The 13,996-nt window shown below is 44.9% G+C and overlaps 1 protein-coding gene across 1 annotated transcript; it reads left to right on the top strand.

The window, feature by feature from the left end:
* The first annotated feature begins 685 nt into the window (after positions 1-685).
* LOC107099186 (metabotropic glutamate receptor 6-like) lies at positions 686-11,039 on the top strand. Its single transcript, XM_015397216.1, has 15 exons — positions 686-1,266; positions 1,889-2,105; positions 2,186-2,321; positions 2,402-2,556; positions 2,635-2,775; positions 2,851-3,051; positions 4,874-5,013; positions 5,087-5,209; positions 5,368-5,632; positions 5,894-6,129; positions 6,212-6,373; positions 6,653-6,802; positions 9,910-10,050; positions 10,136-10,224; positions 10,903-11,039. The coding sequence occupies exons 1-14, from the start codon at positions 727-729 to the stop codon at positions 10,208-10,210; spliced, it is 2,682 nt and encodes an 893-aa protein (XP_015252702.1). The 5' UTR covers positions 686-726; the 3' UTR covers positions 10,211-10,224; positions 10,903-11,039.
* Positions 11,040-13,996: the final 2,957 nt, after the last annotated feature.

Raw genomic sequence — 13,996 nt, 5'->3', positions numbered from 1 at the left:
TTTCAAATGGTTTGCTGCTGTCTGTTTGGACCTTTCTGAACATGTGCAGCAAATGGACTGATCCAATATGGTGGACACTGAAGGGGGGGGGCTGAGACACACTTAATATTATTAGCGTTCTGATGGCATTTTAGCCAAAGGATTTTTATCAAAAACATAATTAATGAGCAGAAATAAGTAATAGTTGTATTAACCATACATAGAAACAGAGTTTTATGGGTCCTTAGGCAGCTGCCTAGTATTGCCTAAATCCCCCCCTGACCTCAGAACCACCAGAGAAATCGGGCAGAACCAGGAGGCGAGGAACATCTAACTGCCATGATTCTTTATCAGGTCCTGCAAACAGAGCAGTTCTAAAATCAGAACCTTTTCTGAATCATAACTTGGACCCTAATGAGGAAAGATGAGTGATTGCTGTCAGTGCTGCCATGGTAACGGTGATGGGACCTAAAGGTGAATCTTGGGGGACTCCATGTCTGATTAACAGAACAGTTCTAAAAACAAAATCCCAAAAATCTTTGATCAAACCAACTTCCGAACCGGGTGATGAACCTGGTCCCTTTAGGACCCAGTAAGCATGCCTCATCATGTGACTCATGATGTCATCATCTGCTTTTATGTTCAATAACTAAAGTTAAAATGAATCTCACGGTTTCCGCTGCTGGGTTAATGTCTCCTCAGGTGTCCATAGAGGCATGAAGGCTCCATGCTGAATATCGCCTCAGGATGACATCATCAGGCCCCGCCCTTCGCCCCGTCTATCTAAATGGTCCCTCTGCCCTGTGGCCCCGCCTCCTGCTGCCTCTGTGGGTGTGGATCGGTGAGCCGGGGGTCCAGGTGAGGGCCTCCCACCAGCACATCCTCCCCCACTCCATAAAGTTACCTGGTGACATCACCCTGGGGGGCTTGTTCCCCATCCACTCCCGCGGCCCCCACGGGGTGAACTGCGGTGAGCTGAAGAAAGAGAAGGGGATCCACCGCATGGAAGCCATGCTGTACGCCCTGGATCAGATCAACAGTGACCCTGATCTGCTCCCCAACATCACGCTGGGGGCCCGGATCTTGGACACCTGCTCCAGGGACACCTACGCCCTCGAACAGTCGCTCACCTTTGTTCAGGCGCTGATCCAGAAGGACACGTCGGACATTCGTTGCTCCAACGGCGAGCCACCCCTCATTCGAAAACCGGAGAAGGTGGTGGGCGTGATCGGAGCGTCGGCCAGCTCCGTGTCCATCATGGTGGCCAACATCCTGCGCCTGTTTGAGGTGAGAGACAGAGAGATTAGAATAAGAGACAAGAAAGACAGACGGGACAGCTATGAGAGAGACAGACAGGTCAGACAGAAAGAGACAGAAGGAAGACAAGAGTGGAGAGACAGGAAAAAGACACACAGGGAGACGAGTTAGAGAGACTGGTAGGTTTGAGAAAGTTAGGTGATGGACAGACAGGTGGTTTAAAATCCAATGAATCATCAGCGGGACGGAACAATTCCTCCCCGCTGGAATCAACATTAGAGCTCAGAGATCAACCTGATGAACCTCATCAGGAGAACGTCGAGTGAAATGAAGAAAGAACCCAGTGGAGAACAGTAGAAACCAGTAGATAAATCTGGACGTTTGATAGATGTGAGGCTTTTAACAATAGCTCTAGCTTCCTCCTCCTCCGATGATGATGATGATGAGGTGGTGGGTGTCTAACGACGGCTGCTTGTTAATGAGGACTCTGTTAATCACTCTGTGTGTTAATGTGATGAAGCTCTGACCCACTTTGAGCTGAGCTGTTATACAACATTAATCGGTCTGAGTGTTCCCAGTCTCCTCAGCTCCACCAGCATTTCCACTCTAAAGAGTTCACTGGGTTCTGGTTCTGAATCCCTGTGTAAATCAGATACCTCAGGTGAGCTACGCCTCTACGGCTCCGGAGCTCAGCGACAACAACCGCTACGACTTCTTCTCGCGGGTGGTTCCTCCGGACTCGTACCAGGCTCAGGCCATGCTGGACATCGTCAAAGCTCTGGGCTGGAACTACGTCTCTACACTGGCCTCAGAGGGGAACTATGGAGAGAGTGGAGTGGAGGCCTTCATGCAGATCTCCAGAGAGGCTGGTAGGGACACGCTCGCCTGTCTCCACTTGTCTCTAACACCTGTGTCTTCCATGTCTCTGACCTGTTTGTGTCTCTACCAGGTGGGGTGTGCATTGCTCAGTCCGTGAAGATTCCTCGGGAGCCGACTGCTGGGGAGTTTGATAAGATCATCAAACGCCTGATGGAGACGAGTAACGCCAGAGGAGTGATCATCTTTGCCAACGAGGACGACATCAAGTAAAAAGCAGTGGAGGTCAACTCTGGTTGGGCAGGACTGGACACATAACTGCACTCTGACTCCTCCCTCTCTTTGGTAGGCGTGTTCTTGAAGCGGCGAGGCAGGCTAACCTGACGGGACACTTCCTGTTTGTTGGGTCGGACAGCTGGGGAGCCAAAAGCTCACCAATCGCGGAGCTGGAAGACGTTGCAGAGGGAGCTGTTACCATCCTGCCCAAGCGGGCCTCCATTGACGGTAGAACCAAACAGACCACATGAAGGATCCTGGAGTATAATTCTCTGAGGGTTCTGACCAATTGTTCCTGTTCTACAGGCTTCGATCAGTACTTCATGTCTCGCTCATTGGAGAACAACCGCAGGAACATCTGGTTTGCTGAGTTCTGGGAGGACGACTTCAGGTGCAAACTGACCCATCCTGGGTTGAAACTGGACCCAGACAAGAAGAAATGCACAGGTAACCACAGGCGCGTGTGGGGGTGTAGAACGATTCAGGTGTTACCCAGTTTACTGTTACAGTGCGTGTTTGCAGGAGGGGAGCGGATTGGCCGGGACTCCTCCTACGAGCAGGAAGGAAAGGTCCAGTTTGTGATCGATGCAGTCTACGCCGTTGCTTATGCTTTACACAATATGCACCAGGACCTGTGTCCCAACAGCTACGGGGTCTGCAGCAGCATGGACCCTGTGGAGGGACGCCTGCTTCTGGACTACATCAGAGCCGTCAACTTCAATGGTACGAAAAAAAGGACAGACGGACGGGGGGCAGACGGATGGACAGACCAATGGACAGATGAGGGGACAGACAGATGGACAGACCAATGGACAGACAGGGGGACAGACAGACTAACAGATCAATGGACAGATGAGGGGCAGACAGACAGACAAACCAATGGACAGATGAGGGGCAGACAGACAGACAAACCAATGGGCAGACAGACGGACTGACCAATGGACAGAGAGGGGGACAGACAGATGGGGGGCAGACAGACGGACAGACAGGAGGACAGACCAATGGACAGGTCGGGGGGACAGACAGAAGCCTGGAGACAGAACGGTGCAGTGACTGACAGCAGTCGGCCAACTGTTCCTCTTTATTCGTCCATCGATAGCATTCTGCCATCTGGCCAAGCTGCTCTAATTGAGTTGAGATCTGCTTCTGCTAATGTTTTTTTTTTCTTTCCACTGTCGCCGTATCCTTATTAAAATTCATGCATTGCTTCAAAGTTTATGAATTAATTACTTTGTTCCTTTATGATAATAATTGAATAATTGAACTTTATTGATCTCACATTGGAGAAATTTAACTCTGCATTTTAACCCCTCCCCCTGGGAAGCAGTAGGCTGCCATTGTGCGGCACCCAGGAAGCAATCAGGGGGTTAAAGGGCATGCTCAGAGAGCCAGAGTGGCAATCTGTGGGAGTGGGTTTCAAACTCACAACCTCAAGGTTCCAAGCTCTTACCACTAGGCCACTACTCCCGACTCCTTTGGACTGAAATTGACTTGGTTCTATGGAATTTTATCATCAGGTTTCATGTTTGGATTGTTCTGATTCTATGGCTCTATGTATGAACTGGATCTGTTGTAAACATTTGGTGGGACAGTGGGTACCGCTGCAGCAAGAAGGGATCGATTCCCGGCACGTTTGAAGTTTGCATGTTCTCCCTGTGCATGTGTGGGTTCTCTCTGGTCCATCAGTTCCCTCCCACAATCCAAAAATATGACTTTTAGTTTTAGTTGGTTTCTCTACAATCTCCTTAAGTGTGTGTGTGTGCATGGTTGTGTGTCTCTGTGTTGCCCTGTGACAGACTGCTGACTTGTCCAGAGGGGACCCTGCCTTGCCCATAGACTGCTAGAGATCGGCAGCTTAGGCATTGGATCTTTAATGGTGGCTCTGATGCTCACTAGGCCTCCCTCTCTGCGCTTACCGTATATTCTGTGGTTACCAGATTTAGGGTGAAATCCACCACTCATGTTGAGTAGCTTCCATGTTTAACATGGCCGGAATTTCCTCCTTCAACCAACCTTTTATCCCAGGAGGTTATCCGATTACTGCCAAGGCATAGTTGTTGATTGCCTGGACCTTGTTCTTACCATTGAGCTGATTTCTCACTACTTGCAACACCTGCGGTATTCCATGGTCCTTGTAACTCCCTTCTACATTTGCTATTCTGTTTTCTGGGATGGTGATCTCCTCTATTTGCATTACCTTCCCTCTCTTTGACACCATCCAGCCACAGTTCTCCAGTCAGAATGACAGTCCATCGTCCCAGCTGTAGATCCCGGTGGTGTGGATCAGCGAGTCAATGTCTGGTTCACTCTTAGCATACAGCTTGATATCATCCATGTACAGGATATGGCGTTTTAAGGAGCACTTTAAGCCTAGTCCTAAAAGTAGAGAGTGTCTAAGACTGATTGAATTTATCCAGCTGTCCAGTTCTGCTCAGGAGAAGCTGTAAAGTTGAATGGAAACACCTGGACAGGTAACAACTTACTGGTAGACGCTCTGTTCCAGTTCCCCCAGTAAAACCACCATCTGTTTCTTTATTTCCAACAGGAAGTGCAGGAACGAGTGTTCTGTTCAACGAAAATGGAGATGCTCCTGGACGCTACGACATTTTCCAGTTTCAGATGACCAACCACAGCCACCCCGGTTACCACGTCATCGGCCAATGGACCAATAACCTGAGACTCAATGTAAGACGACGCCTGTATGAAGAGAGTCAGGCGGATGGAGTTCAGCTTCCTGATTTACCGTGTGTGTCTGCAGCTGGAGGAGATGCAGTGGTCTGGAGGAGACAAAACCGTTCCAGAGTCCATCTGTAGCTTCCCCTGTAAGCCCGGAGAGAGGAAGAAGATGGTGAAGGGAGTTCCCTGCTGCTGGCACTGTGAGGTACCTGAAGCATTCACTCCATCTTCACCAAACCGAACTTTTCAGGGATTGGAGAAGATGAACAATTGAAAGATAGAAAAGTGATTATAGATAGGGGTGGATGTCACCATCCCCACCCAGATCTGTGCTTTCCTGACATGTTTCTGACCTGCCTGCAGCTCTGTGATGGATACCAGTACCAACTGGATGAGTTCACCTGTGAGACCTGTCCAAAGGACATGCGCCCCGTCCCCAACAGAACGGCCTGTTGTCCGACGCCCATCATCAAGCTGGAGTGGAACTCTCCCTGGGCTTTAGTGCCCGCCTCCCTCGCCATGCTCGGTATCCTAGCAACCAGTGCTGTGGTGATAACATTTATTCGCTTTAACGACACACCGATTGTCAGGGCGTCAGGGAGAGAGCTGAGCTACGTCCTCCTAACAGGTGAGTTCAGAAACTCATTGGTTAACAACTAGGGTGACATCATCAGTGTGGATGACATCATCATTCCCGAAGGTTGAGATTAACAGTAATGTGGATGACATCATTAGCATAGAAGGCATCTTCAGCACTGTGAGTGACATCATCGACACTGTGTGACATCAACAGCTGCACATATGACATCATCAGCATTGTGAGTGACTTCATCAGTATTATGTGACATCATCATCAGTAGGGGTGACCTGCTCTCTCTCTCTCTCCCAGGTATCTTTCTGATCTACCTGATAACCTTCCTGATGATCGCAGAGCCAGGTGCGGTGGTGTGCGCATTCCGGCGCCTCCTGCTGGGCCTTGGCATGGCCATCACTTACTCCGCCATGTTGACTAAAACCAACCGCATTTACAGGATCTTTGAACAGGGCAAGAAGTCGGTGACTCCTCCCAAATTCATAAGCCCCACCTCTCAACTTGTCATCACATTTATCCTCATTTCTGTCCAGGTAGGTGGACATAGGTCACCTGACCAGCAGGTACCAATGGCAGACGCTCTTTTCGTGTTTTAACCTTCTGGGTTTCTGGCAGGTTCTTGGCGTATTTGTTTGGTTCGGTGTAGTTCCTCCTCACACCATTATCGACTACGAGGAGCTCCGCCCACCAAACCCAGATCTGGCCCGGGGCATCCTGAAGTGCGACATGTCGGACCTGTCCATCATCTGCTGCCTCAGCTACAGCATCGTCCTCATGGTAGCGCAACCAATCAGACTTTAATCTCCTTCAGAGCTCTGAGGCGTTATGTTAACATGATGTTCCTCAGAGGTGAATGCCTTAGCGGCACAGCTATTCTTAGGTAAAGGAGGTTTTCCAGATCACAGTGACGAAAAATACCTCAGCATGATGGTTCCACCGCCGTGTCTCATGGTGATGAAGCCTTTAGAGACAGAGATCCTACTGCCTAAAATCAGTAGATGTTTGTCTTGTTATTTATGTAAACCACTGTTCAGCTGATGCCTGCTCTGTTGCTAGGTAACCTGTACGGTTTACGCGGTGAAGAGTCGAGGAGTTCCAGAAACGTTCAACGAGGCAAAGCCCATCGGCTTCACCATGTACACCACCTGCATCGTCTGGCTTGCTTTCGTTCCCATCTTCTTTGGTACTGCTCAGTCCACTGAGAAGGTAAGGGCCAGCGGAACCACAGTTAGAACCAGGCAGAACCTTATAGACCTAAAGAAAAACCAAGGACCACAGCTGATCAATGGGACCCAACAGGGACATTAAAGCTGAAGAACCAAGCAGAACCTACAGAACCAGATTAGGGGTTTCTAAACAGAACCCTTTATACCAACTGATGGAAGATCTGCTCTTGTCTGGTTTAGTTCTGGTTCCTGTTAGAGCTCCAGGTTGTTCTCTGAGTGGAAGCTGGTTCATGGTCTCTAGGAGACATGAATGAGGTCTTCATAAGTCACATGGAAAAAAAGGTGAGGCTGGTTTGTTAGGTCGGCTGGAACCGGCGAGGGATGAGTCTGATAAACCGCAGAGGCCGGATTATACAGATTAGAACCAACACGTAACAAAAGAGATAAAAAGACCCAAATATCAGGAAGGAAAGAGCAGGAAATGTGGGGGAAGAGTAGCCTGGGCCGACAAAATAAAAGCCTCTACTCAGGATTAAAGACGGAGAGCAGCAGAAGATCCTGGAGGTTCTGCAGGATGCGTCAGCAGCTGCTCCCAACGTTTCAAAGAGAATAATTAATGGAAACATCAATGAGAGAAGCTGCAAACAACAACATGTCACATTTGTTCTGAAGCCTGTGGTGCTCCTTCTGCGCTTCAGTGATAAAACGCAGTCCTCATCCTCTCCCTCAGCTCTGGGTGGGTAATGAAGGAGCATTTAGGGAAAGCTTTTTATCTGAGAGAAACACAACAAACAGGGATGGAACAGACCTGCTGATTTGTTAATGCGTTCATATAAAGCAGGGATATGCATAAATAAACACATTAAAAATGAATCTATTCATGAATATACAAATGAATGCATACATGAAAGAATAGTTCACATAATGCATTCATTCATGAAAGCACACAAAGAATAGATGAATGCATGAAATAAGAATGAATGAATACATGAATGAATAGATGTGTTGTGATTCTTTAAGACGTTTATTGCCCAATCCGGTAGAGGTGGTTAATATTTAATCAGATATTATTTGGGCTGTCATATATTGTCTTAGCCTGGTGAGACCATCCTGATCTCGCGAGCTTTCAAGGTTTCACTCGCAGATCAGTCTGGAGACTCTCCGTTAAAGAAAATTTGGAGGCGTTCACCAAACGAACGTCCAATCAGCGTTGGCTTTGAGGCGGGTTGAGGTGTGACGCAACGAGAAGCGCGACAGTTCAGTCTAAAGAACATGGCGGCTTCAGCCGATGAAACTAGCGTTAGCGTGGCTATCGAGCAAGTTTTATCAGAATTACAGAGTATTTCTTCACTGAAAGAAGAGCAAAACACTGCTCTGGAGGCTTTTCTCAGAGGAAAAGATGTTTTTGCTCTTCTCCCGACTGGTTTCACCAAGAGTTTGATCTATCAATTGGCTCCTCTTCGTCGTCGCTCTGTTAGTACGTCATATGCTTCGTTGATCTGATTGGTTTATTTGGCCCGTCTATCACCAACATAGGCCAATCAGCTAACCAGTATTTTCGCCCCTTCCCAAAATTACTTCAACGGAAGGTTTCCAGATGGATATGCGGAGCAAATCCATCTGGCAGAGTCAGGTTAATATTGTCTATGAACACGCCCCCTACTGGCTGTGTGTCAGAACAGCAAATTAAAGAGTGATTCAAGCTCTAATTATGGTTAAACAGTTAATTCTGCACATGGAATAAATTCACCACAACTTCTGTTTAAAATATAAGAATTTATTAACAAAAATCATTCAGTTCCAAGTCAAACATATTTAAGATAAAAACTCTTAAGTAAATCTAGTGAAACTCAACTACACTAAGCTATTAGGTAGAAAGTGGGAAAACATGGTTGAAAACCACATTACTGTTTAAAATGGATTTAAATTTACATTAAACAATTTGGGATCTGATCAAATTAGCTTTTCACTAATTTAGAGAAATTTGAATGTTTTTAAACCAATTCACAATGTAAATCCATGAGGTGAATAAAACATTATTTGGCCAAATAAAGTTTTATTAAATTATTTGAAACCAATAACCTTTAATTATATAGTTCTTTACCGTCTTTGAAATAGCTAGCAGCTAATAGACATGAGGATTTTATTAAATTACTTCTGGTAATAATCTGGTAACTGAAATGTAACGAGCATCTGAGGAACACATGAACACTAATGTTATATCAGTGTTTAAACCCTTAATGAATTAAAGGTTGTCCAAGTTTCAACATCAGCTCAAAACATATTCCTGTAGCTTAGCGTAGCATGCGGTCCATCCTGTTAGCTTTGTCTTTACTCATCAGTAAACACTGGGGGGGGCTAACGCCAAGCAAACGGCTCCTTCAGGAGACTTTCCCCTCCAGTCACAAGTTCTGTAACTCAGAGAAATGTGTTGCAAACGGTCTGTTTTACAGCAGTTTGGTTCTGAAAAGTCAACCATCATGACTTAGCCTTGGTCATCCTGGAGATCTGGGCTTCTAGGCTTGGAGCCTGTGGCTGATAGGGGGAGCAGAGCAAGAAGAAAAAAGTCTCACAGCTCTTTTATGAGCAAAACTGCATCTTCTTCTCCAGCGACGATGTTTAGATGAAATATGGACATCAGAAGCTCAGAGGGAACCAAGCTTTCTCTGCTGCAGCCCCAAAGCTCCAGAACGACCCGCCTCTTCATGTCACTCAGCCTCTTCTCTCACTGTTTCTAAATCTCTGGTCAAAACCCACCTTTTCTCTTTGGATTTTAACACCTAGCAAGACAGTGAGATTTATCTTATTCTTTTATCTTTTACTCAATTTTATTGATTTGATTGTGTGAATGTTGTTATGTCTAAAATTTTAACTAGTTTTATTTTTATCTGTACTGTATTAAAATTTACTTATTTATTTTTTCCTGTTTTTTCTGAAATTTACCATTACAAAAATTCTAGTCAAGTTTCTGGGGGCCCCATAAAACTCTGTTTCCATGTATGATTAATACAACTATTCCTTATTTGTGCACATTATTTATGTTTTTGATGCCATCAGAGATATAATATTGTCTCTTCGTGGTCTGTTTTAAATGCTCCTTTCAGTCGGTTCTGTCACTTGGGTTCAGTTTGGTCTCCGTCTCCACAGATGTTCATCCAGACGGCCACTCTGACCGTCTCCATGTCCATGAGTGCTTCCGTCTCCCTGGGAATGCTGTACATGCCCAAAGTTTACGTCATCATCTTCCATCCAGAGCAGAACGTCCAGAAGAGGAAGAGGAGCTTCAAGGTGAGACCTCAGAGTTCTGCTCCGGTTCTTCTAGAGGCCGTTCATCAAGGTTCTGCAGGTTAATTGTCGACTTGCTGCTCCGCAGGCTGTGGTCCAGGCAGCGACGCGGACGGACAACCAGAACGGAGACACCAAGATCGAACCCGACAGAAGCCAGTGATCCAACCATCGAAGGTACAGAACCTCCATCCAGACACTCTGCTCCAGCAGCAGGTCCGTTCACTGCGGGTTCTGGTCCAGGATGGGACCCAAGGTTCTATTCTAAAGAGAAGGTTCTGTGTGGAGAACAGGCTGCCTTCTAAAAAAAAGATGTAAAACATCTGGAAAATAAACATGTAAATGGGCGTGGCTTCTGGTGTTTGGGGGGCTTATCAGGTTAGCTATAGATGCTCCTTCTTCCAAAAAAGTTCAAATCAATCCATTGGACTTTGTTTCCAATTTTGAAGACGTTTCTCTTCCATCCAGGAAGATTTTTCAATTCAAAATGTCAGAAATAGCGTTTAGTTCCAGGTTTTATAGATTAGCCCAAAAAAGCCTCGTTTTGACTTAGAAACATGCAAATTGAAAAATAGATTTTTCTCTGTTAACATAAATGACTTCCTTCACACCCTTTCAGACGTTGTTGCGTTTCTGGATGCAGCTTTTTTTGGCTTCTTGAACCGTGATGCTGAAGTCTGACCAGCAGATGGCGCCTCAGAGCTCATCTCACATTCACTGTAACGCTGCCCTCTGCTGGTCAGCCGCAGAAGGCATCTGTTCCATTTGAGAGTTGAGGAGGTGGAACCCAGAAGTCAAACAGCAGCTGATAGGACGATGCAGATGTTTCTAATTAATGTGTTTCCTGTTCAACAGGAAGTTCAGCAGCTCTGGTCCAACATGTCCTCCCTGTCTCCTGACAACCAGAGATCACATCCTGAAGCTCAGCAGAACGTCTCAAACATCAACTCTTCATTATTTGGTTCCTTCTTCCTCCAGATACAGAATCCCAGTCAGCAGAACCAGAACCTGTAACATCCTCTGTCATTCTCCCTGTCAATAAACGTGATTTTATCAAATGTTCTTGGAGTGAGTTCTTGACTAAACGAACAACCCTAAGCCATGGTGAGGCTGCTGACTGGCATGCAGTTCACGCATCGTCTTCTTGCTTTCAATGAATAAAACTTCAGGTTCCTGGCTCGCAGAACGCTTCAGAAAAATGCTAATTTTAACGTTGCCCACTGGCTTAGAACCAATATCAATAACAAAAACCTACGACAACTAATGACGACGGTCCGTTTCTTTCCGCCACAATCAGCACACCTGCCAAGCGACTACCTGTGACTCCATTTAAAACAGATGACGCCACCCACTGTCAATTTTAGGAATTACAGCAAGCAGGAAAATAAACACAAAAACTCTAAGATATGGCTCTATTAGTCCTCATGATTGGTTTTTAGTGTTTGGATTGAATTGAAGCGATTTACTGGTTCTGTTTACATCAGAAACTAGAACCATGAACCTAAGAGTTTATGCTGGAGTGAAACCGGTTCTGGGATAAGTGGACCATCCTGCTTCGGGACTGGACTCTGGCAACCGGGAGGGTCAGGGTAATAAACAGAACCAGAGCCATGTAGTAACAAAGTTCTGACAACTCCATTTCAAATCGCAATGGTGACACATGGAGTTCAGTAGCTCGATGGAAGTTAGCCGCTCACGCTAGCATCGTCATAGATGTTAGCATAGCATGCAGTAGAAAATGATACAGTAATAGTCATTCAAAATATCCCCACTTTCCTTGATGGGTCTTTCGTTCATCCTTGGCTGGACTCCTGAGATTCCTTTTTAAACATCAATCTTTGTACTAAAATATTCTTTCTGTCATGATTTGTGGACATTAAGATCTAAAGAGCAGCGCCATCTCCTGGTCAGACCCTGTAATTCAGTGAAAGGTTGGATTCAGTAAAAAAAATATGCAAGATGGGGTCACTGCAGTTGCTGGAAGTTGGGGACTGGGAGGCGTCATCACTGATTGTACAAAAAACAGTTTCACATCTATAAACGTCGTGTATGTCACCTGAATATGATTGAAACAGGCTTTAACGGGATTATTTCCAGCGCAGGTATCTGTCGCCCTCTGCAGGCTGACAGCAGGAACTACAGAGATCTGATCAATGATCAAACATTTCATTCTTATTTATCGTTATTTTGTGAAGTTAAAACAAGCTTGTATTTTTTTTTACAGGTATTGTTCTCTTATTTGATTGAATAAGTTGGAAACATTTTGCAATCCTTTAACAGTGTAATAAATCCATGTATATTACATGAACATCATCAATTGATCACTTTTGGCTCAACTATTCTGCTCCATTAACACATAGATTTTACAATGATGAATTTGTATAATATGTTATATGACATTATTTATAGATTTCATTGACTTCATAAATACTATGATATATATATATTGACCTACTTTTTTTATAAGTTAAAGTTAATCTACTGATGCTATGAAACATCCAGTCTGTGTCCCAGTGATGAATTTATCTTTATTTTTTTTTTTTACTCATAAGTCCCCCTGAAAATGAGAACATCATCGTTGTTCGACGCTGTAGCTCACAGATTGTTTGCAGTGATATTGATCTAACTAGGGAGTACCAATATGGCGACCGGTGGCTTCAATTCCACCCCGTACTACTGACCATAGATATCCATAATAAAGGCTAGATGTCTCGTCCGCGCTGCTGGCCAATGGGGGTCGACGTCCGCACGTGGCGGCCATCTTACCACAGGCAGCTCGCTCATTCGTAACATTGTGTTTTAANTTCCAGATGGATATGCAGAGCAAATCCATCTGGCAGAGTCAGGTTAATATTGTCTATGAACACGCCCCCTACTGGCTGTGTGTCAGAACAGCAAATTAAAGAGTGATTTGAGCTCTAATTATGGTTAAACAGTTAATTCTGCACATGGAATAAATTCACCACAACTTCTGTTTAAAACATAAGAATTTATTAACAAAAATCATTCAGTTCCAAGTCAAACATATTTAAGATAAAAACTCTTGACTAAATCTAGAGAAACTAAACTACACTAAGCTACTATGTGCAAAGTGGGAAAACATGGTTAAAAACCACATTACTGTTTAAGATGGATTTAAATTTACATTAAACAATTTGCGATTTGATCAAATTAGCTTTTCACTAATTTAGAGAAATTGGAATGTTTTCAAACCAATTCACAATGTAAACCAATGAGGTGAATAAAACATTATTTGGCCAAATAAAGTTTTATTTAATTATTTGGAACCAATAACCTTTAATCATATATTTCTTTACCGTCTTTGAAATAGCTAGCAGCGAATAGACATGAGGATTTTATTAAATTACTTTTGGTAATAATCTGGTAACTGAAATGTAATGAGCATCTGAGGAACACATGAACACTAATGTTATATCAGTGTTTAAACCCTTAGTGAAATAAAGCTTGTCCAAGTTTCAACAACAGCTCAAAACATATTCCTGTAGCTTAGCGTAGCATGCGGTCCATCCTGTTAGCTTTGACTTTACTCATCAGTAAACACTTGAAATTATCAAAATCATCTAAAGACATAATGTTTAATTAGAATCTGTCCCTAACCGTGTCAGACCTTACATCCCTGTTCCTGTCCATTTTGGAAAGTTTGAGTTTTCATCTAGCAGCAGCTTAGCAAGGCAGTTCTCACAGCAAAGGGGGGGGGGGGTTCTTTGTCCCATGCGGCTCACGCCAAGCAAACGGGTCCTTCAGGAGACTTTCCCCTCCCGTCACAAGTTCTGAAACTCAGAGAAATGTGTTGCAAACGGTCTGTTTTACAGCAGTTTGGTTCTGAAAAGTCAACCATCATGACTTAGCCTTGGTCAACATGGAGATCTGGGCCTCTTCCCATGTGAACCCCCCCGGGCAGCTTCACAGAAACAGATTGAAATCCTCT

The sequence above is a fragment of the Cyprinodon variegatus genome, unplaced genomic scaffold, assembly GCF_000732505.1.
Source record: "Cyprinodon variegatus isolate N-32 unplaced genomic scaffold, C_variegatus-1.0 Scaffold28, whole genome shotgun sequence".
In the NCBI taxonomy this organism is placed as follows: Eukaryota; Metazoa; Chordata; class Actinopteri; order Cyprinodontiformes; family Cyprinodontidae; genus Cyprinodon; species Cyprinodon variegatus.
Note: the sequence above shows the minus strand (reverse complement) of the source record. Positions and strands in the feature narration are given on the sequence as shown.